The 17,570-nt window shown below is 38.2% G+C and overlaps 1 protein-coding gene across 13 annotated transcripts in view; it reads left to right on the top strand.

Annotated features, from left to right (window-relative positions):
- The window catches only part of r3hdm2 (R3H domain containing 2), a 71,344-nt gene that overhangs the window by 20,936 nt on the left and 32,838 nt on the right, over positions 1-17,570 (top strand). For 10 of the 13 annotated variants that reach the window (XM_084128272.1, XM_084128281.1, XM_084128283.1 and 7 more), the window contains exons 2-3: positions 15,054-15,222; positions 16,198-16,403. In XM_084128272.1, coding sequence (XP_083984398.1) covers positions 16,245-16,403 — 159 coding nt within the window. In that variant the 5' untranslated portion in view covers positions 15,054-15,222; positions 16,198-16,244. The remainder of the gene's footprint in view (positions 1-15,053; positions 15,223-16,197; positions 16,404-17,570) is intronic. The other 3 variants (XM_084128277.1, XM_084128275.1, XM_084128276.1) reach the window with 1 other exon arrangement.

The following is a 17,570-nucleotide window of genomic DNA, read 5'->3' as shown; positions in this document are numbered from 1 at the left end:
GTGAAGCGCAGCGCTGTTTATTTACACGCGTTTAGCTCATGATCCAGTGTCTCAGAGCGACTCTAAATGCTGCTTGTTTGGGTCGATTTAACATACATTTAAAAAAACACAGACATGTTTCCAGACATGTAATGAGAAGCGCAAAAGCTAAGAGATGTCCTGTAAAATTAGATTAAATTTTTATTAAATAATTTTATTTGACAGTAAAATATTACGATAGTATTATTTCTTATTTTGATTAATATTTTTATTTAGTATTATTACTTTAGTTATTATTATTTTGTTATTTAATTTTTTTGCATTATTACTTTATTTAAATATTTATTTATTTTATTTTTATTTAGTGCTATTACTTTTAGTTATTATTTTTATTTAGTATTATTACTTTAGTTATTTTTTATTATTTTGTTATTTTTTTAGCATTATTACTTTAATTATTATTATTTTATATATTATTGCATTTTTTATTTTGTACTATTACGTTGTTGTTGTTGTTGTTGTTGTTGTTGTCATTTATTTGTTATTTTATATTTTTGTGAGGCAAATTGTGTAACCCTACAAACATGCATAGAAATCTGGAGCTTTGTTTTTAAAACACATTTTAAATTGCTTTTTTTTTTTTTTTTATTACAAAAATCATAATTCGATCACTCAGAGAAGCACCACTCACAATTTCCTCTTAAAATGAATAAATGTAGATCAGTAATAGACCTGTAGGACAGTTGCCTGAACAGATCAAGAGTCAATTTTGTAATTATGTAGTAAATTGCACTCTGGTCTAAAGAAAGGCCTGTATAATTAAACTCACCTGATGACTAGTCAATTTAGTCAACCATCATGACCAATCACATTTTTTTCCCCCAAGTTAACCATGTTTTCTTTTCTCTGAACTCCTTTTAATACATTCAAATTAAAATCCTGCACACTCTCCACCATAATTCATGCAGAAAATGTGTTAAAACTGCATGGCTCTGTCCCGGCCCTCATGAATATTAATGAGATGAATTAGTTCTGAATGACGCGTAGAACAGCTGACGGATTGCGGAGAGCCGAGTTGCTGGACATATTGCCCGTGACTCACGCAGCCTCTGACAACGACGCGCAAGATGTCGAGCGCCGAGTCAACATGTTCTCCGAAAATAAATATTTAGCCTTTTGTTGTCTTGTTATCGAGCTGTGACAGAAATTACCCTGCTCTTATTTAGCTCAATAGACTGGATATCGTTCTGGCCTGGAGACCAATTGTGTCTCATTTGCAACATGCCGCACAATCCGGTCCGTCTATATTCATCTCGGCTGTCGTAATCGAACCGCTGAGTGCAACTCTACACTTGTGCTGGTCTAGAAGATGAGAAGCCACATGAGGACCATTAAGTAACTTGTATTATATTTTAAGATCCACATTATTGTGTGTATTTGTTAAAGTTCGAGGTGGTTTGTTACACTGCCCTCTTTCAGGTCCTCTTTAGGTGTGTGTTTTGCTGTTGATCTGGAGGTGTGGTTGAGTCTCTTCAGGTTCTTCATACATACTGTGAACCCGCCGTCATTCACCGGCCTTCTGATCATGTGACGCGTCACCTGACCGATCTGATGCTGCATGTTAGAAGTCACAAATTGTTAAATGATCCACTATATGATCATTTTTCTATATGTTGTTATTTGCTCTTTGGCAAATTGCTTTGGTTTGTTCCTCTTTTGTAAGTCGCTTTGGATAAAAGCGTCTGCTAAATGCACAAATGTAATGTAAATGTTATGTTTGTTCGATATTGGGGCCACTTAATTTGGAGAAAATATCTAATCATTTTTTCTGAGAAAATTTGTGATTTTAAAATACGATTTATAGGTTTGCTGTGCTTGCATGGTTTACAAAATATGGTAATTTTTTTATATATATATCAATTTGCTTAATATTTTTAAATTATATTAATAAATTATTATATTCATAATAATAATAATAATTATTATTATTATTATTATTAGTAGTAGTATTATTATTATTATTATTATATAATTAAAAATTAACAAAATAATTTTAAACAAAATATGAGATTACTTTGAAATAAATTGAGTATTAAATTAAAATAAAATATTTATTTTACAGTAAATTTGCAATGTTAAAATTAAGGTTTAAAGTGCCACAGTGCTGCGCTTCATTCTGGAACATGCAGCGCATGTTTATGTTATTAAATCAAAGTAGGGGTGGGCGATATGGCAAAAATATCATATCACGATTTTTTTCAGGAAAATCACGATTCACGATTTTATCTCGATTCTTTTTTATGTTGGTTTTACTATTTTGTGACTGAGCATTACAGCCAAACTAATGTCCATATTTTAAAAACAAAGCCTTAGGTAACAAAATAAAAAAATGTCAGACAGGGGCGAAGATAAAAATATTTGTCATTATTTTCTTTGTTATTAAATATTAAGATCAAAGATACACATTACACATACACAACTTAATATACAAATGAAATAAACAGTGCTTTGTTTTCAGCTACAGTAGGTGTATTTAACAGTAGCACTGAAGAAAGTAATTAAATGAACAAATATGAAAATAAAACAAAACAGACTTCACTGTATAAATTATACATTGATACTTATTAAAGCTACTATTAAAGTTATCAGTCAATAGCAGTGAGTGATTTTCTCTTTGCATTTTGTTGTTTTATTAACATTAAAGGAATAGTTCTCCTAAAAATTCTAATTGTCATAATTTACTCTCTCAAGTTGTTTTAAACTCGAATAAGTTTCTTTCTTCAGTTGAAAATAAAAGTTATTTGGAAGAATGTGGGTAACCAAACAGTTGATGTACCCCCAGTGACTTAGTATATTTTTCTCCTATGGAAGTCAGTGGGGACCAGCTACTGTTTGGATAGCCACATTCTTCAAAATATTAATATTAGAAAATATTAGAAGGAAATTAATACAGGTTTAGAACAACATTAGAGTGTGTAAATGATGAGATCATTTTTATTTTTGGGTGAACTATCCCTTTAAGGACAAGCGGCAGCGTGTTTACTATTACTACTGTCTCTTTAAGAGTTGCGCGCGATGCTACACGCATTTGACAAGCAGATTTTCTCTCAATTTTCTCAAGTTTGCTTTCACTTTAGACATAACCGACTTTGTTTATGTAAACCTTGTGTGTATTTAACAGTATAAGCAATAAGACTCGAAAGATAACTTAGTCCAGTATGGAGGCGCTGGTAGACAGGCTTTTAGTGCCTGTGAGCTTCACATGTACGCGCTGAGAATCGCACACGTTAGAACAGCGCATCAGCAGCGAATTAAATGTTTAACCGACAAAGCATTAAAGCACATGCAAATTATGAACTTTTGTGAACTGCAGTGTCCCTTTCCGCTGCGTTAACATTTTATGTGAATATACGTCGCGTTGTTCAGTATGTTGGGACAGGCGCCAGAACAGATATAATGCACGATTCTACGATATTTCTTCAAAAGCAGATCGTGGAGACATTTTAATCGTCCACGATCAAAAATCGTCATATCGCACACCCCTAAATCAAAGCCTTTGCCATTTAATTATCGTACTAAGCCATAATGCAATTTCATTTTTATTCCGATTAATCATGCAGACCTGTTCTGAAATGCTAAGTTTAAATAATCATATGATATGATATGATATGATATCCATCTCATGTGGTCCTTTTTCCGTTCTTGAAAGCACTATATAAATTCCATCCATCCATCCATCCATCCATCCATCCATCCATCCATCCATCCATCCATCCATCCATCCATCCATCCATCCATCCATCCATCCATCCATCCATCCATCCATCCATCCATCCATCCATCCATCCATCCATCCATCCATCCATCCATCCATCCATCCATCCATCCATCCATCCATCCATCCATCCATCCATCCATCCATCCATCCAATTTCAGGCAAGTTTATTAATAAATAACATAAATATTTGCTTCATTCATGAATTTTCGACATGCATGTTTCAGGCCTATTCATCACTGCATAAAGTGCTTGTTTTGGTGTTTTTACATTGAGATGCTTCATGTTTCTTCCTGATGAAATGAACCAGTGAAACGAACTAATATGAGATGAATCAGTTCGTAAGCGTCGCATCGATGTGCTTTAGAGGGTCTGTTTATCTGTGCTGTCTGTGTACTTGATAGCTGGCGTCTCCTTTGCATACTAACGACCAACCGTGGGAAAAAGCTGTATAATTGTGTGTAATATCTCTGTGTGTGTGTGTGTGTGTGTGGAGGAGAGACTGAGGCAGAGGAAAGGAAAAATCAATACCAACCCATGGAGAGCAGCTAACGGTGTAATTGGCTTCAAAGTCATCAGGTTCACTGCTCTCCCCTCATGTACAGTCCTAATGTGAGATCAGCGGATAGTGTGTTAATAAATATACAGTACTGAACATCTTCATGCGTATGACTGTGATACTTGCCTCAAACTCTCTCACTTTAAAGTCCGTACGACGCGCTTCTGCTCATCTCCCTGTTTGTCTGCTCTATTCCCTCTTGTGCAATTTTTAATTAACTTTACATTGGTTTGCTTGTGTCTTTGCTTGGCTTCCTAAAACAACAACTTTAAACAACAAGGGATGCAACCTATGTAACAGTAAGAACTAATTATTCATGATGATGTTGGAGGTCTTATCGTGTTTGACGATGATTGTTTGAACACATATTTCCATGTTTACTGTTATATTGCAAACTTCTGGCTGTTCTCTTTGCATGTCGCTTTAATGAAAGGTGTATTTTAATGATGCATAAACCGAGATCAGAGGAAAGGTCTTGTGATTGATCTTTAAACGGCTTGTTTGTTCACTAGTGTCTCAGACTGCTTCTCATCTGCGGTTTTATCCTGTTATTGGACTGATCAACTTTTTTTTGCTTGTTCATATTATTCATTATTGAAATTCGCATTATTTCAGAGCATATTAAAAGCATATTTTGCTTTCAGGGATGAATTGAGTGTTTGAGGGGTGTAACTTTATAGCCATCAGTCATTTTCTCCAGACATGATTATTGTCATTATTTTAAAATGTTAAAAGTCCCCCTGTGGTGAAAATCCAGCTTTTAATGTTGTTTATGTGTCTATGTGGTGTTTTTAATATGCTTTAAGACAAAACATGTGTAAATTCATAAGTCGACTCCATTGCTGAGTATTTTCTCCTTAAAACTGCAGTGAACCAAAGACAGTCTCAAACACACGCTTTGAAATCGCTGGTGTTTCTGACGTCACAAACTACCTTGTAACCAATCAGATCAACGTGTGATCGTCAACCAGTGGATCTCTGAGCTGAGTGAGTGAGTGGAGGCGGGGCTCATTTGCATATTCATAGAACCGCACATACTAAATGAGGCAAGGGTGTCGAGTTACATTCAAGATATTTTAAGGCAATTTCATTTTTATGTCATTTTTGTGATCAAAGATGAGTTTTAAGGGACAAAATGATTGACTAAAGGGGGATTTTAAATTAAAAATGTTTTTAATTACTTATCTTATTTTGACACTTTCAAATAGATTCAGGTTGGAATTGTTTCACTGATCTGATTTTAACAGGAATTAATCAAACGTTTAATCAACTCTAACACTGTTTCAGAGACGCTATATAAACATCCCTGTATTAATGCTGTCATGCTCATGATTATACTGTCAAACTAGTCTAATGACGAGGTTTTAGTAGTCACATTAAAAGTGCATATAAATCATGGTATTTTCGCAATGGTTTTGCTCATGATATAATTATTAAGCAGTTCTAAATATCAGTGATTTTTGCCTTTTGATTTTAAAAAATTCAGTGTTTTGCCAAGTCCAAATTTTAAAACGTCAGGAAAAAGAAGATTGTATCAGCACAAACCCTAGTGACCAACAGTGAACCGCTGTCTGGACTCTGATTCCTCGGTCAACTGGTGCCAGTTTGAGTGCCAGTCCGTGGCATATGCCAGGCTAATGTAATAATCCTGATGCCTTTTTCTGTGCCTTTATTTACAACGGTTGTTTGAAGGTTTTGCTGCTCTCTCTCGTTCTCTCCCAGCGGGAGCATGGATGAAAATAGACGTGTTTTTCCACACCGTTGAGGGCCGAGAGAGTAGAAACTGAGAGAAAGGATGGGAGACGGTGGTACCTGAGCAGATGGAGTGGCGCAGCGTGAAGTGGGCAGTGCCAGGGATACACGCGTCACAGAGGGCACCGCGACTGAAACCGCCTCGAGCGCTGCACAATCAGCCGTTTCAGATGATTAGGTTACATATATCATGGTGCATTTTTAATACTGAGAACCGCATAAAACCATCTCAAATGATGCTGCGTATGTTCATGTGCAACTACTGATTCTCAAAATGTACTTAATAGTGAAGAAGTCTTTAAAATCCCCCTGTAGTCAATGATTTTATCCCTTAAAACTCATCTTTTATCACCAAAATGACATATTTAAACGTTTTTTCCCTTGAAACCAATCAGATCAACGTGTGATCGTCAACCAGTGGATCTCTGAGCTGAGTGAGTGGAGGCGGCGCTCATTTGCATATTCATAGAACCACGCATACTAAATGAGGCAAGGGTGTCGAGTTACATTCAAGATATTTTAAGGCAATTTCATTTTTATGTCATTTTTGTGATCAAAGATGAGTTTTAAGGGATAAAATAATTTACTACAGGGGGATTTTAAATTAAAAATGTATTTAATTATTGATAAATATGTTGCATATATTGTATTGAATATATATTTTATATATATATATATATCTTATTTTGACACTTTCAAATAGATTCAGGTTGGAATTGTTTCATTGAACTGATTTTAACAGGAATTAATTAACGCTACATAAACATCCCTGTATTAATGCTGTCATGCTCATGATTATACTGTCAAACTAGTCTAATGACGAGGTTTTAGTAGTCACATTAAAAGTGCATATAAATCATGATATTTTCGCAATGGTTTTATTTGTGATATAAAAATTAAGCAGTTCTAAATATCAGAGATTTTTGCCTTTTGATTTTGAAAAATTCAGTGTTTTGCCAAGTCCAAATTTTAAAATGTCAGGAAAAAGAAGATTGTATCAGCATTGAAAAATGCCTTAAAATGTCTTGAATGTAACTCGACACCCTTGCCTCATTTAGTATGCGCGGTTCTATGAATATGCAAATGAGCCCCGCCTCCACTCACTCACTCACTCAGAGATCCACTGGTTGACGATCACACGTTGATCTGATTGGTTACAAGGTAGTTTGTGACGTCAGAAACGCCAGCGATTTCAAAGCGTGTTTTTGAGACTGTCTTTGGTTCACTGCTAGCCTGACGTCGTCATACTCAGATTCTAGTCAGAATGTGAGTCTGATCTGCTCCACTGAGCTGTGATTATGGGGCGTGTTTCACACGAACCAGGAAAAAAAATGCCTCTGCACTCAATTGGATAGACCTACAACCAATCAGAGCAACGGAGTAAGTGACGTATGTTTTTCATTCATGTTTCCGATCGCGGTTCTCTGTTCCTCTTTTAAAATTAATGCGCTGTCGATATCTTCTATAACAGACGCGATGGCGGAACAAAGTTCAGGAGGAGCACATTCAAATAATCAATCCAATCAACCGTCTACGGTCTACACTATCAGCATGAGAGGAAGCATTTATTCACTCTGTGAACTCACCTAACATTCCTTGACAGTTTCCAGCATCCCTCCACTCACTCTCGGCTTGTTCTTCCACAGCCAGGAATACGGGGGGAGTACTTTGGGTTCGGGCCCGAAGCCTCTCCTCGGACAGCACGCCAAATATGCATTTATTCTATCTGACTTATTTGTAAGCGTGAACTCGTGAAATCTCAATTCTTCAGCGGCAGTCATTTGAATTCAACCCAAGCGCTCGTTGATGACGTGGATGATTACGTTACCGTTGCTCGTCTGTCCATCATCGTATAAAGCCCGCCCTGACAATTTGATTGGTCCGAACAATTTTTGTTCAGGCATAATAGCTCCTCAACGGATCGAGTCCAGACCGAACTTCCCGACCTAAACATGTTGTGGGCGGGGCTAAGTTCGGCTGGCATCCAGGCTAGTTCACTGCACTCAGCACTCAGCAATGGAGTCGACTTATGAATTTACACATGGTTTGTCTTAAAGCGTATTAAAAACACCACATAGACACATAAACAACATTAAAAGCTGGATTTTCACCACAGGGGGACTTTAAGGATGCATGAATCTGAACGCAGTCGATCTGATTAGTGGCGCTCAGTGTTGATTGGCTCAGGTTGGACTGGCCGGCAGAAGTCTTGATCGTTTCAACTTGCTCCGTTACAGAAATAGCAAACATTATTGGCTGTTGTTTCGCCTACTACCTGTGTGAGCCTGGAAGGAGCAGAAAGGCGTGATTGGCGTTTCTCTCAGCATGTTCTCAGAGCGACTGAAGACGGAATGAACGGAGAGACAGAGAGTGTGTGTGTGTGTGTGTGTGAGAGAGAGAGAACAGGGGCGTGACGGGGTGAAGCGTTTGTTCTGCCCTCCAAACACACACTCGGGTAATTGGGGTGATTCACAGACGTGTGTGTGTGTGTGTGTAATTGGGGTACGGGGCAGATGTGCACCACATTGGGGGGAGGGAGATCTATTCTCTCTTGGTGACAGAGCCTGTTGCCATGGAGCTCCTCTTCCTATTGGTCGAGACCTCGTCCAATCAGGCGTCAGTTTCATCATTGAGAATTTTCTGTCGGTCTCAAACGGAGGGAAGTGGAGATTGCATAAGGGTTGTAATGGGAGCCAAAACAGCCCCAGATTTTAACCTGACACACTTATTTTTAGAGCCTGAAAGATGGAGATAGGCTGAACGATATCTCTCCCACACAGCGTGAGTGATGCATCATGGTCTAGCAGAGCACTGTTTGTGGTGTTCATGTTTTTAAGTTCCTGTTCTTCTTGATCTGGGTCAGGGTTATTACTGAGAAAGTCCCCCTGTGGTGAAAATCAAGCTTTTAATGTTGTTTAGAGTGGAGGCGGGGCTCATTTGCATATTCATAGAAGTAAATGAGGCAAGGATGTAGTTACATTTTCATTTAGTTTAGGTTAAGCAAAAAAAGGATGTTGGGTTAACTACAACTAAAGCTTAATAAAAACTATATAGACATTTTTTTTAAAACCTAATAAAAATTACAAAAACGCTTCTTTACTCGAGGCATGTGCACGAGTACTCGGACATGACAGCAAGAAAATAATGATCGCCGTGACTTAAAAAATATATATTTTGATTGGTTATTGAGGCATTTTGGGCCGTTCCTGAGGTCTGATTGGTTGGTGTTAGGATGGCATACCTTCCAGACCGGCGAATTAAAGTGAAACTGTGGATTTGAAAGCGCATAGTGATGCCTGGAGTCACTTTGATCATGAAAAAAGAGTTAAGATGTGCAAGATGTGCAGTCACTGAATCATCCATTCAAGAGAGTCGTTCAAAAACTCTGATTCATCCAGTAATGAAACAAGTGAAGTATTCATGAGTGAGTCACTGAATCATCCATTCAAGAGATTCGTTCAAAAACTCTGATTCGTTCGTGCTAAAATTGTGCTATAAGTGTATTGTTTTATTAAAAATTAACATATGAATATATGAATATCTTGTATTGCTCGTTCGCTCTTTCTCTCTCTCTCTCTCTCTCTCTCTCTCTCTCTCTCTCCATAGGTTGTGTTGCTCGTTCGCCCTCTTTCTTCTCTCTCTCTCTATAGGTTGTGTTGCTTGTTCGCCCTCTTTCTTCTCTCTCTCTATAGGTTGTGTTGCTTGTTCGCCCTCTTTCTTCTCTCTCTCTCTATAGGTTGTGTTGCTTGTTCTTCCTCTTTCTTCTCTCTCTCTCTATAGGTTGTGTTGCTTGTTCGCCCTCTTTCTTCTCTCTCTCTCTATAGGTTGTGTTACTCCTCTCTCTGTCTCTCTATAGGTTGTGTTGCTCCTCTCTCTGTCTCTCTATAGGTTGTGTTGCTCCTCTCTCTGTCTCTCTATAGGTTGTGTTGCTTGTTCGCCCTCTTTCTTCTCTCTCTCTATAGGTTGTGTTGCTTGTTCGCCCTCTTTCTTCTCTCTCTCTCTATAGGTTGTGTTGCTCCTCTCTCTGTCTCTCTATAGGTTGTGTTGCTTGTTCGCCCTCTTTCTTCTCTCTCTCTATAGGTTGTGTTGCTTGTTCGCCCTCTTTCTTCTCTCTCTCTATAGGTTGTGTTGCTTGTTCGCCCTCTTTCTTCTCTCTCTCTCTATAGGTTGTATTGCTCCTTCGCTCTCTCTCTCTCTCTCTCTCTCTCTCTCTCTCTCTATAGGTTGTATTGCTTGTTCTCTCTATCTCGTTTTCTCTCCCTCTTCTCTCTCTCCCTCTCTTTCTCTCACCCTCTTTCTTCTCTCTCTATAGGTTGTATTGCTTGTTCTCTCGATCTCGTTTTCTCTCCCTCTTCTCTCTCTCCCTCTCTCTCTCTTTCTCTCACCCTCTCTCTCTCTCTCTATAGGTTGTATTGCTCCTCTCTCTGTCTCTCTATAGGTTGTGTTGCTCGTTCGCCCTCTTTCTTCTCTCTCTCTATAGGTTGTGTTGCTTGTTCGCCCTCTTTCTTCTCTCTCTCTCTATAGGTTGTATTGCTCCTTCGCTCTCTCTCTCTCTCTCTCTCTCTCTCTCTCTCTTCTCTCTCTCCCTCTCTCTCTCTCTCTCACCCTCTTTCTTCTCTCTCTATAGGTTGTATTGCTCCTCTCTCTGTCTCTCTATAGGTTGTGTTGCTTGTTCGCCCTCTTTCTTCTCTCTCTCTATAGGTTGTGTTGCTTGTTCGCCCTCTTTCTTCTCTCTCTCTCTATAGGTTGTATTGCTCTTCGCTCTCTTTCTTTCTCTCTCTCTCTCTCTCTCTCTCTCTCTCTCTCTCTCTCTCTCTCTCTCTCTCTCTATAGGTTGTATTGCTCTTCGCTCTCTTTCTTTCTCTCTCTCTCTCTCTCTCTCTCTCTCTCTCCCTCTCTATAGGTTGTGTTGCTCGTTCGCCCTCTCTCTTGTCGTCAGGTCATGTGACGTCACCCCCCCCCCCCAGCCCACTCAGTCCGGTGGGACCGACTCTGACTCATCTCTCCTCTCTTCTGCTGTTCTTTCAGTTCATCCCTCCTTCTTTTCTCTCGTTATTTGCTTCCTCTCTGCGTCGTCCTTCTGTCTGCGCCGTCGTTCTCGATCTGTTGAAACAGGGAATCCTTCTGTGACGCATTTCCCCTGCAGTTCAGCGTGTTACAGTGATGCACACACACACACACATCAGCCCACACACACACACACACACAGGCAGTGTTATAAAACCACAGCGCAGCATCATTCACTCTTATTCTCTCTCTCATTCTTTTCTCATTTTCTCACAATCGTTCGGTTTTGGGTGAATGAAACATCATATATATACGAGTATAAATATAAATACTAATGAATATAATGTATATTGAATATAAATTCAGCTGATGCTTTTATCCAAAGCGACTTGCAAACGAGGAACAAAAGCAGTTCGTCAAAGAGCCAATAATATCCTCAGTTTAAGGTTATTACATAACTACAATATACATGTTGTGCATTAAGTTTATTTTTGCAGTTTCACCTTATTTTGCATTTGTTTTTGTCTTTTGCTTGATTTTTAAATGGTGACTTTCATATTTTTGCTTTTTTTCTCCATCATTAGTATTTAACTTGAGACCTGTAACCCAATAACACTATATATTAAGAACAAAATGATGATGTGTCTTCACATCTTTTCTTAGGGGCTGTTTCTCTAAGATACTAAACCATAATTTATTTATATATATTTTTATTATTTAGCTGTTTAATTTTAATAGATTTTATTTGATCATTTATATAATTAATTAATCATGTTTTGTTTGTTTATAATACAAATATTGCAAGATACATTTTTTAATTTCTCACCCACCGGCAGAATGTTAATTTTGGAATATAATTTGGTGAATGAAAATTATTAGTTTTCCTACATTTCACAATGAATATTACTTCTCAGAACAAAGATATTGTGGTTATTATTATTATTATTATTTTTATTTATTTAATTTTATTCTATATGCATCGCCTCTGATATTTGCTTGCACTGCGGTGAGGTAACTTGACACAATGGTGTGGTGTGTCTCTTAACTGGGACACTGTGTGTGTGTGTGTGTGTGTACACAGCTGCCCAGGTGTGTTGTATAATATGTGTGTGTGTGTGTGTACACAGCTGCCCAGGTGTGTTGTATAATGTGTGTGTGTGTGTGTGTGCGTTCGGCCAGCGGAGCGACACTCTCCACATCACACCTGAAGACATTAGTGTTTGCTTCTCATATTCATGTTCAATATCTCACTCTTGCTCTCGAACACAAGCGGCAGCAGCTGATGTTGGCATCTCCTTGGCAACAGAAGGAGAGAGAGAGAGTGTGTGTGTGTGTGTGAGAGAGAGAGAGAGAGAGAGAGATGGCGACAGCTCATTCATGAACGCTCTTCTCCCTCATTCATTCTCCTTCATCTTCTTCTTGAGTTGATTCTTGACGACGGCCTCGTTGCTGCAGTGCGTGTGTGTGTGTGTGTGTGTGTGTGTGTGATTGGTCGGCGGTGTCATGTGCTGCTGGTGACGTGTTTTCTGCAGTCGGGAACCCCAGCTCTCTTCAGTCTCTGCAGTGTGACGTCAGCGCTGGAGTTTCCTTCGCTCTTTCAGCGGCTCAGTCTCTGCTGCGGTCTTATGAGAGTGTGTGTGTGTGTGTGTGGGTGTGGGTGTGCGTGTGCGTGCGTTTTACAGCAGATGGCAAGTTCCTCAACACAACACAAAATGCACTGTTCCATGTTCCTCTGTACACACGCTCTCTCTCTCACACACACACACACACACACACACACACACACACACACACACACACACACACACACACACACTCTCTCTCACTCACTCTCTCTGTGTCTCTCTTTCTCTCTCTCTCTCTCTCTCTCTCTCTCTCTCTCTCTCTCTCTCTCTCTCTCTCTCTCTCTCTTACACACACACACACACACACAGGTATAATGTTTTTTTTTGCACACTCCAGTGATTCCTGTGTTTATAGTGTAAGAATAGCGAGTGATCACCTCATCTGAGTCTGCAGTGTGTGTGTCGTGTTAAGTGTGTGTGTGTGTGTCTGCAGTGTGTGTTGTGTACAGTATGTGCTCAGGATGGGAATGTTCTTCTTCAGAAACATGGATGACCTACATTTGCCCAAATGTGTTTTGAGATCCTGTATCCCACAATGCAATGCGTTCATCTTCCATTTCAAGTGTGACGAATGAACAGAGCAAAATCATCCTTCATCGCTTGTGTTGATCGGACAGTCTGTACAGAAACTGGATTAAAAATGTCACAATTTCTGCAGTGATTCCACTCAATAGATGCAACATTCAATCAATTATTATTAAAACGCTTGTGCATACGGTCACAATTTCTGTGCACTAATTACATTTCCCATGTGTGTATGTAACACACACTTCTGTGTGTGCCTTCTGTGTTCCTATATACATTTGTTATATGATATGTAATGTTATATGTTATATTACATTTATAACATAACGTTCTATTTTTTACGTTATGTTTTGTTACGTTTTTATGTTAAATGTTACATAACGTATAACAACACAACACACAACATATCAACATGTTATGTGACGTTATGTCATATGTTTGTTAACATAACAAAATAACAAAATACCACACATAATATATAACATTTATAACATAACGTATTCTTTACGTTATGTTTTGTTACATGTTATGTTAAATGTTACATTTAAATGTCAACATAACAACATATAACAAAACAACACAACATATATAACATAACACAACACGTTATGTTACATGTTATGTCATATTACGTTATGTAATGTTAACATATAACAACATGTAACAACATAACAAATAACAGAACACATAACACATGTATGTTATGTGTTACATGTTATGCAATGTTATATTTTATGTTGTGTTATGTGTTATAACATATAATAACACATAACATTAAATAACAGAACATTTATCAAAACGTATAACACCACATTACATAACATGTAACGAGTTGTGTTATGTTGTATCATTTTGTTGTATTTCAATGCACTGAATACTTCTGTCAACACTAATGTCTCGTGTGCTTGAGCTCATTCTGCTCTTTCTGATGGTGGTTGTGTTGATCGGGTCATGCAGCAGCCGTGTTCATTACTATATACTGCTGTTTTATAACTGGCAGGCGTACACAGTGTATATGCACATTCTTCAGTATGTGGTGTTTGGTGTTTTAAGCCCCCAACGGCACCGTCCAGGCAGTGAGGGTAGGGTTAGCTGCCTCTAAGGAGCCATTGGGGGCTTAAAACACCATCGAGCTCAGTATGTAGTGCGCTGGTATTACATGCCAAACACAGTCTATGACGACACGAGGCATGCTTTCTATCCCACATGCACATTCACACCGTCTGCTGCTCTATTCACTCACATTCATCATATTTATTGTAGTATTATCAGTTTTACAGACGAATAAACAGTGCAATCACAGGACAGGACCAAAGACAACTACACAAATAAAAAAACAAAATAAAAAGTCATTTGATTTTTGGCCAACGTGACATATGGACCAAATGAGATGTATATAAAATACGTAAAATAATTAATTTAAATAAGTAAATAAAAGAGACCGCATAGCCAAATTTGCAATGGAAACACCGGCGAAATTTAAGGAGAGTGACAATTAAAAGAAAACGATTAGATTTCAAATAGTGTCATCATTGTCTCTGACTTTGACTTACAATCAAGAAGCCCCGGAGAAATTTCAGATCCGAGAAATTCAAAATTAGGAAATAATAATAAAAAAATGACACTTGTATTTTTACCTTAGCAAACAGAGCCATTGTTTAAGGGAAAAAGGCAATGATGATCAAGAACAATTAGTTTGCCGGATATTCAAACGAGATGTGTATATATAAAAATAAAAACATGGAGGTGTATTCACTCTTAAACGCATGCATCTCGCTTTAATCTGTTTATTGTGTGTTTGGTCTCATGTAACCGGTGTGTTTCTCTCCAGCAGGAGCTGTGATGGTTGTGTGTGTGTGTGAGCGCCGTTCAGGATGCAAGGAAACCTAGAAGACACTCTTTCACCATGACGTCCCCCCCGCGCTCTTTTCAGCCATAGAAACACACACACACACACACCGAAGAACACCACCACCACACTACAGCACCTGGTGTGTCAGGTAAAATACTGATGACTTGATCACATGATACTTGCAAAAAGTATAATTTTACTATCATTAAAGGATTAGTTCACTTCAGAATTAAAATTTCCTGATAATTTACTCTCCTCCTCGTCATCCAAGATGTTCATGTCATTCTTTATTCAGTGGAAAAGAAATGAAGGTTTTTGAGAAAAACATTCCAGATGTTTCTCCAGATAGTGTCTTCAATGGGGTCCAACGGGTCGAAGGTCCAGATGTGAGTTTCAGTGCAGCTTCAAAGTCTCGACACGATCCAGCCGAGGAATAAGAGTCTCATCTAGACAAACCAGCGACATTTATAACAAAATACACATTTATATACTTTTATCCACAAATGCCGGTCTTGCACTAGCTGTGATGCGACACACATTACGTAATCAGGTTGAAAGGTCAAGCGTGACGTAGGTGTAAGTACAGACCTAGTGTTTACAAAGCCAACGTGCAAAGATTAAGTCAAACGCCATTTACAAAAATAAAAGTTAAAACAACGATGTCGGACGATTTTGAAGTTGGAGGAGAAAATGAGATGGAGTTTTTCGCCCTTCCCCACATTTCTGAACCGGAAAACGCTTGACCTTTCAACCTGATTACATAATGTGTGTCGCATCACAGCTAGTGCAAGACCAGCATGTGTGGTTAAAAGTATATAAATGTTTATTTTGTTATAAAATGTCCGCTGGTTTGTCTAGATAAGACTCTTATTCCTCGGCTGGATCGTGTCGAGACTTTGAAGCTGCACTGAAACTCACATCTGGACCTTCGACCCGTTGGACCCCATTGAAGGCACTATATGGAGAAACATCTGGAATGTTTTCCTCAAAAACCTATATTTCGTTTCGACTAAACAAAGAAAGATATGAACATCTTGGATGACGTGGAGGAGAGTAAATTATCAGGAAATTTGGATTCTGAAGCGGTCACTCACGTTGCATCTCCTCCTCTTGTGTTCCTCAGCCGCTGTCTGGGTTTGTAAGGTGTGCTGGTTTGCGCTTTAAGGGAAAATGTCAGTGGTTTTCCCTGCCGACGGGATGGAGAACGATGACACGATGCTCACCGACGCTCCCGAAGGCATCCGTGGAAAAACCATCCCATCCGCTCCCTCTAAAGACACCAACCCAGACATAACAGATCCTGACGACAACCTTTCCCAGGATGCTCAGGTAACCTCTGCAGATTTCACAAGCACTAGGAAGGAGACTTGAAACTAGGGCTGGGCAAAAAAAAAGATTTTTCGATTAATCGTTTTTTAAAATGTGGTTGATTTTCAAGTTCAAACCTCCAACGTTAATCTACTAACTCTCTTGACTGATTTGTCAGACAAAAATGGCAGATGGCGGATTATGATTGGTCAGATCGCCTGTCAATCAAACTCCCTGCGAAGGGTCAATTATTTATCCATCACCCAAAAGCCAGTATTGGTTTTCCTCCACTGTTCATAGGCTTGCAGCCTCCATGTTAAAGCTAATGCTGTGAGATTTTATGTTTGTTTGACCTTAAACATAAAATAACCTGATCCTCTTTGATCAAGGCATGTGACTCTTCTGACTAGTCCAATTTATAATTTACAATAGTTATATTAAAATCGCAAACATTTTAAATTAAAACTTAAAATTGACAAAAACAGCCAACTCTCATGCCTTTTCTTTTGCATTTAAATTTTAATACAATAAATCTTGCATGTCACAAAGAACTTGTTTTTCATCCTTCACGAATGAGACGAGTGTTACTTTTCTGTTCGCTATTTTTGCTATTTTTCCATAGTGGTATACTATATTGACTGGGTTAAATAGAATTGCATTACTAAAAAGAGACTAAAATACAATTTTCATTGACTAAAACTAGACTAAATGTCATCAGTTTTCGTCGACTAAAACTAGACGAAAATAGTCATGGATAATTCTGACTAAAATAAGGCTAAAATGCTCAGACTTTTAGTCAACTGAAACTTGAGTAGACTAAAAAGAGTATGAATGTGATTAAAACTAATAAAAACTAAAATGACAGCTTGACACAAAGACTAGACTAAAACTAAAATTAAAACAGGCCGCCAAAAACAACACTGGTTCTGACTGTCCAATTTTCAGCATCAATTTTTCATCATGCATCAAAATCCTGTCTATTCATTGTATGCATTTGAAATATAGAGTTGGGTTCTGTTTTAATGTACCCCAAGTGTACCTAAAATAAAAAGAGTTTAATATACAGGTTTGTGGCTCATATTTTCTTTTTTATTAATTAACCACTTGTGAACTTATGTTCACTGTTTTTACAAATATAGGATTTGTATTAAATCTATATTCATTGAGTCGAATCGAAAATCGAATTTA

The sequence above is a fragment of the Abramis brama genome, assembly GCF_963993115.1.
Source record: "Abramis brama genome assembly, chromosome: 11".
NCBI classification, from domain to species: Eukaryota; Metazoa; Chordata; class Actinopteri; order Cypriniformes; family Leuciscidae; genus Abramis; species Abramis brama.
Note: the sequence above shows the minus strand (reverse complement) of the source record. Positions and strands in the feature narration are given on the sequence as shown.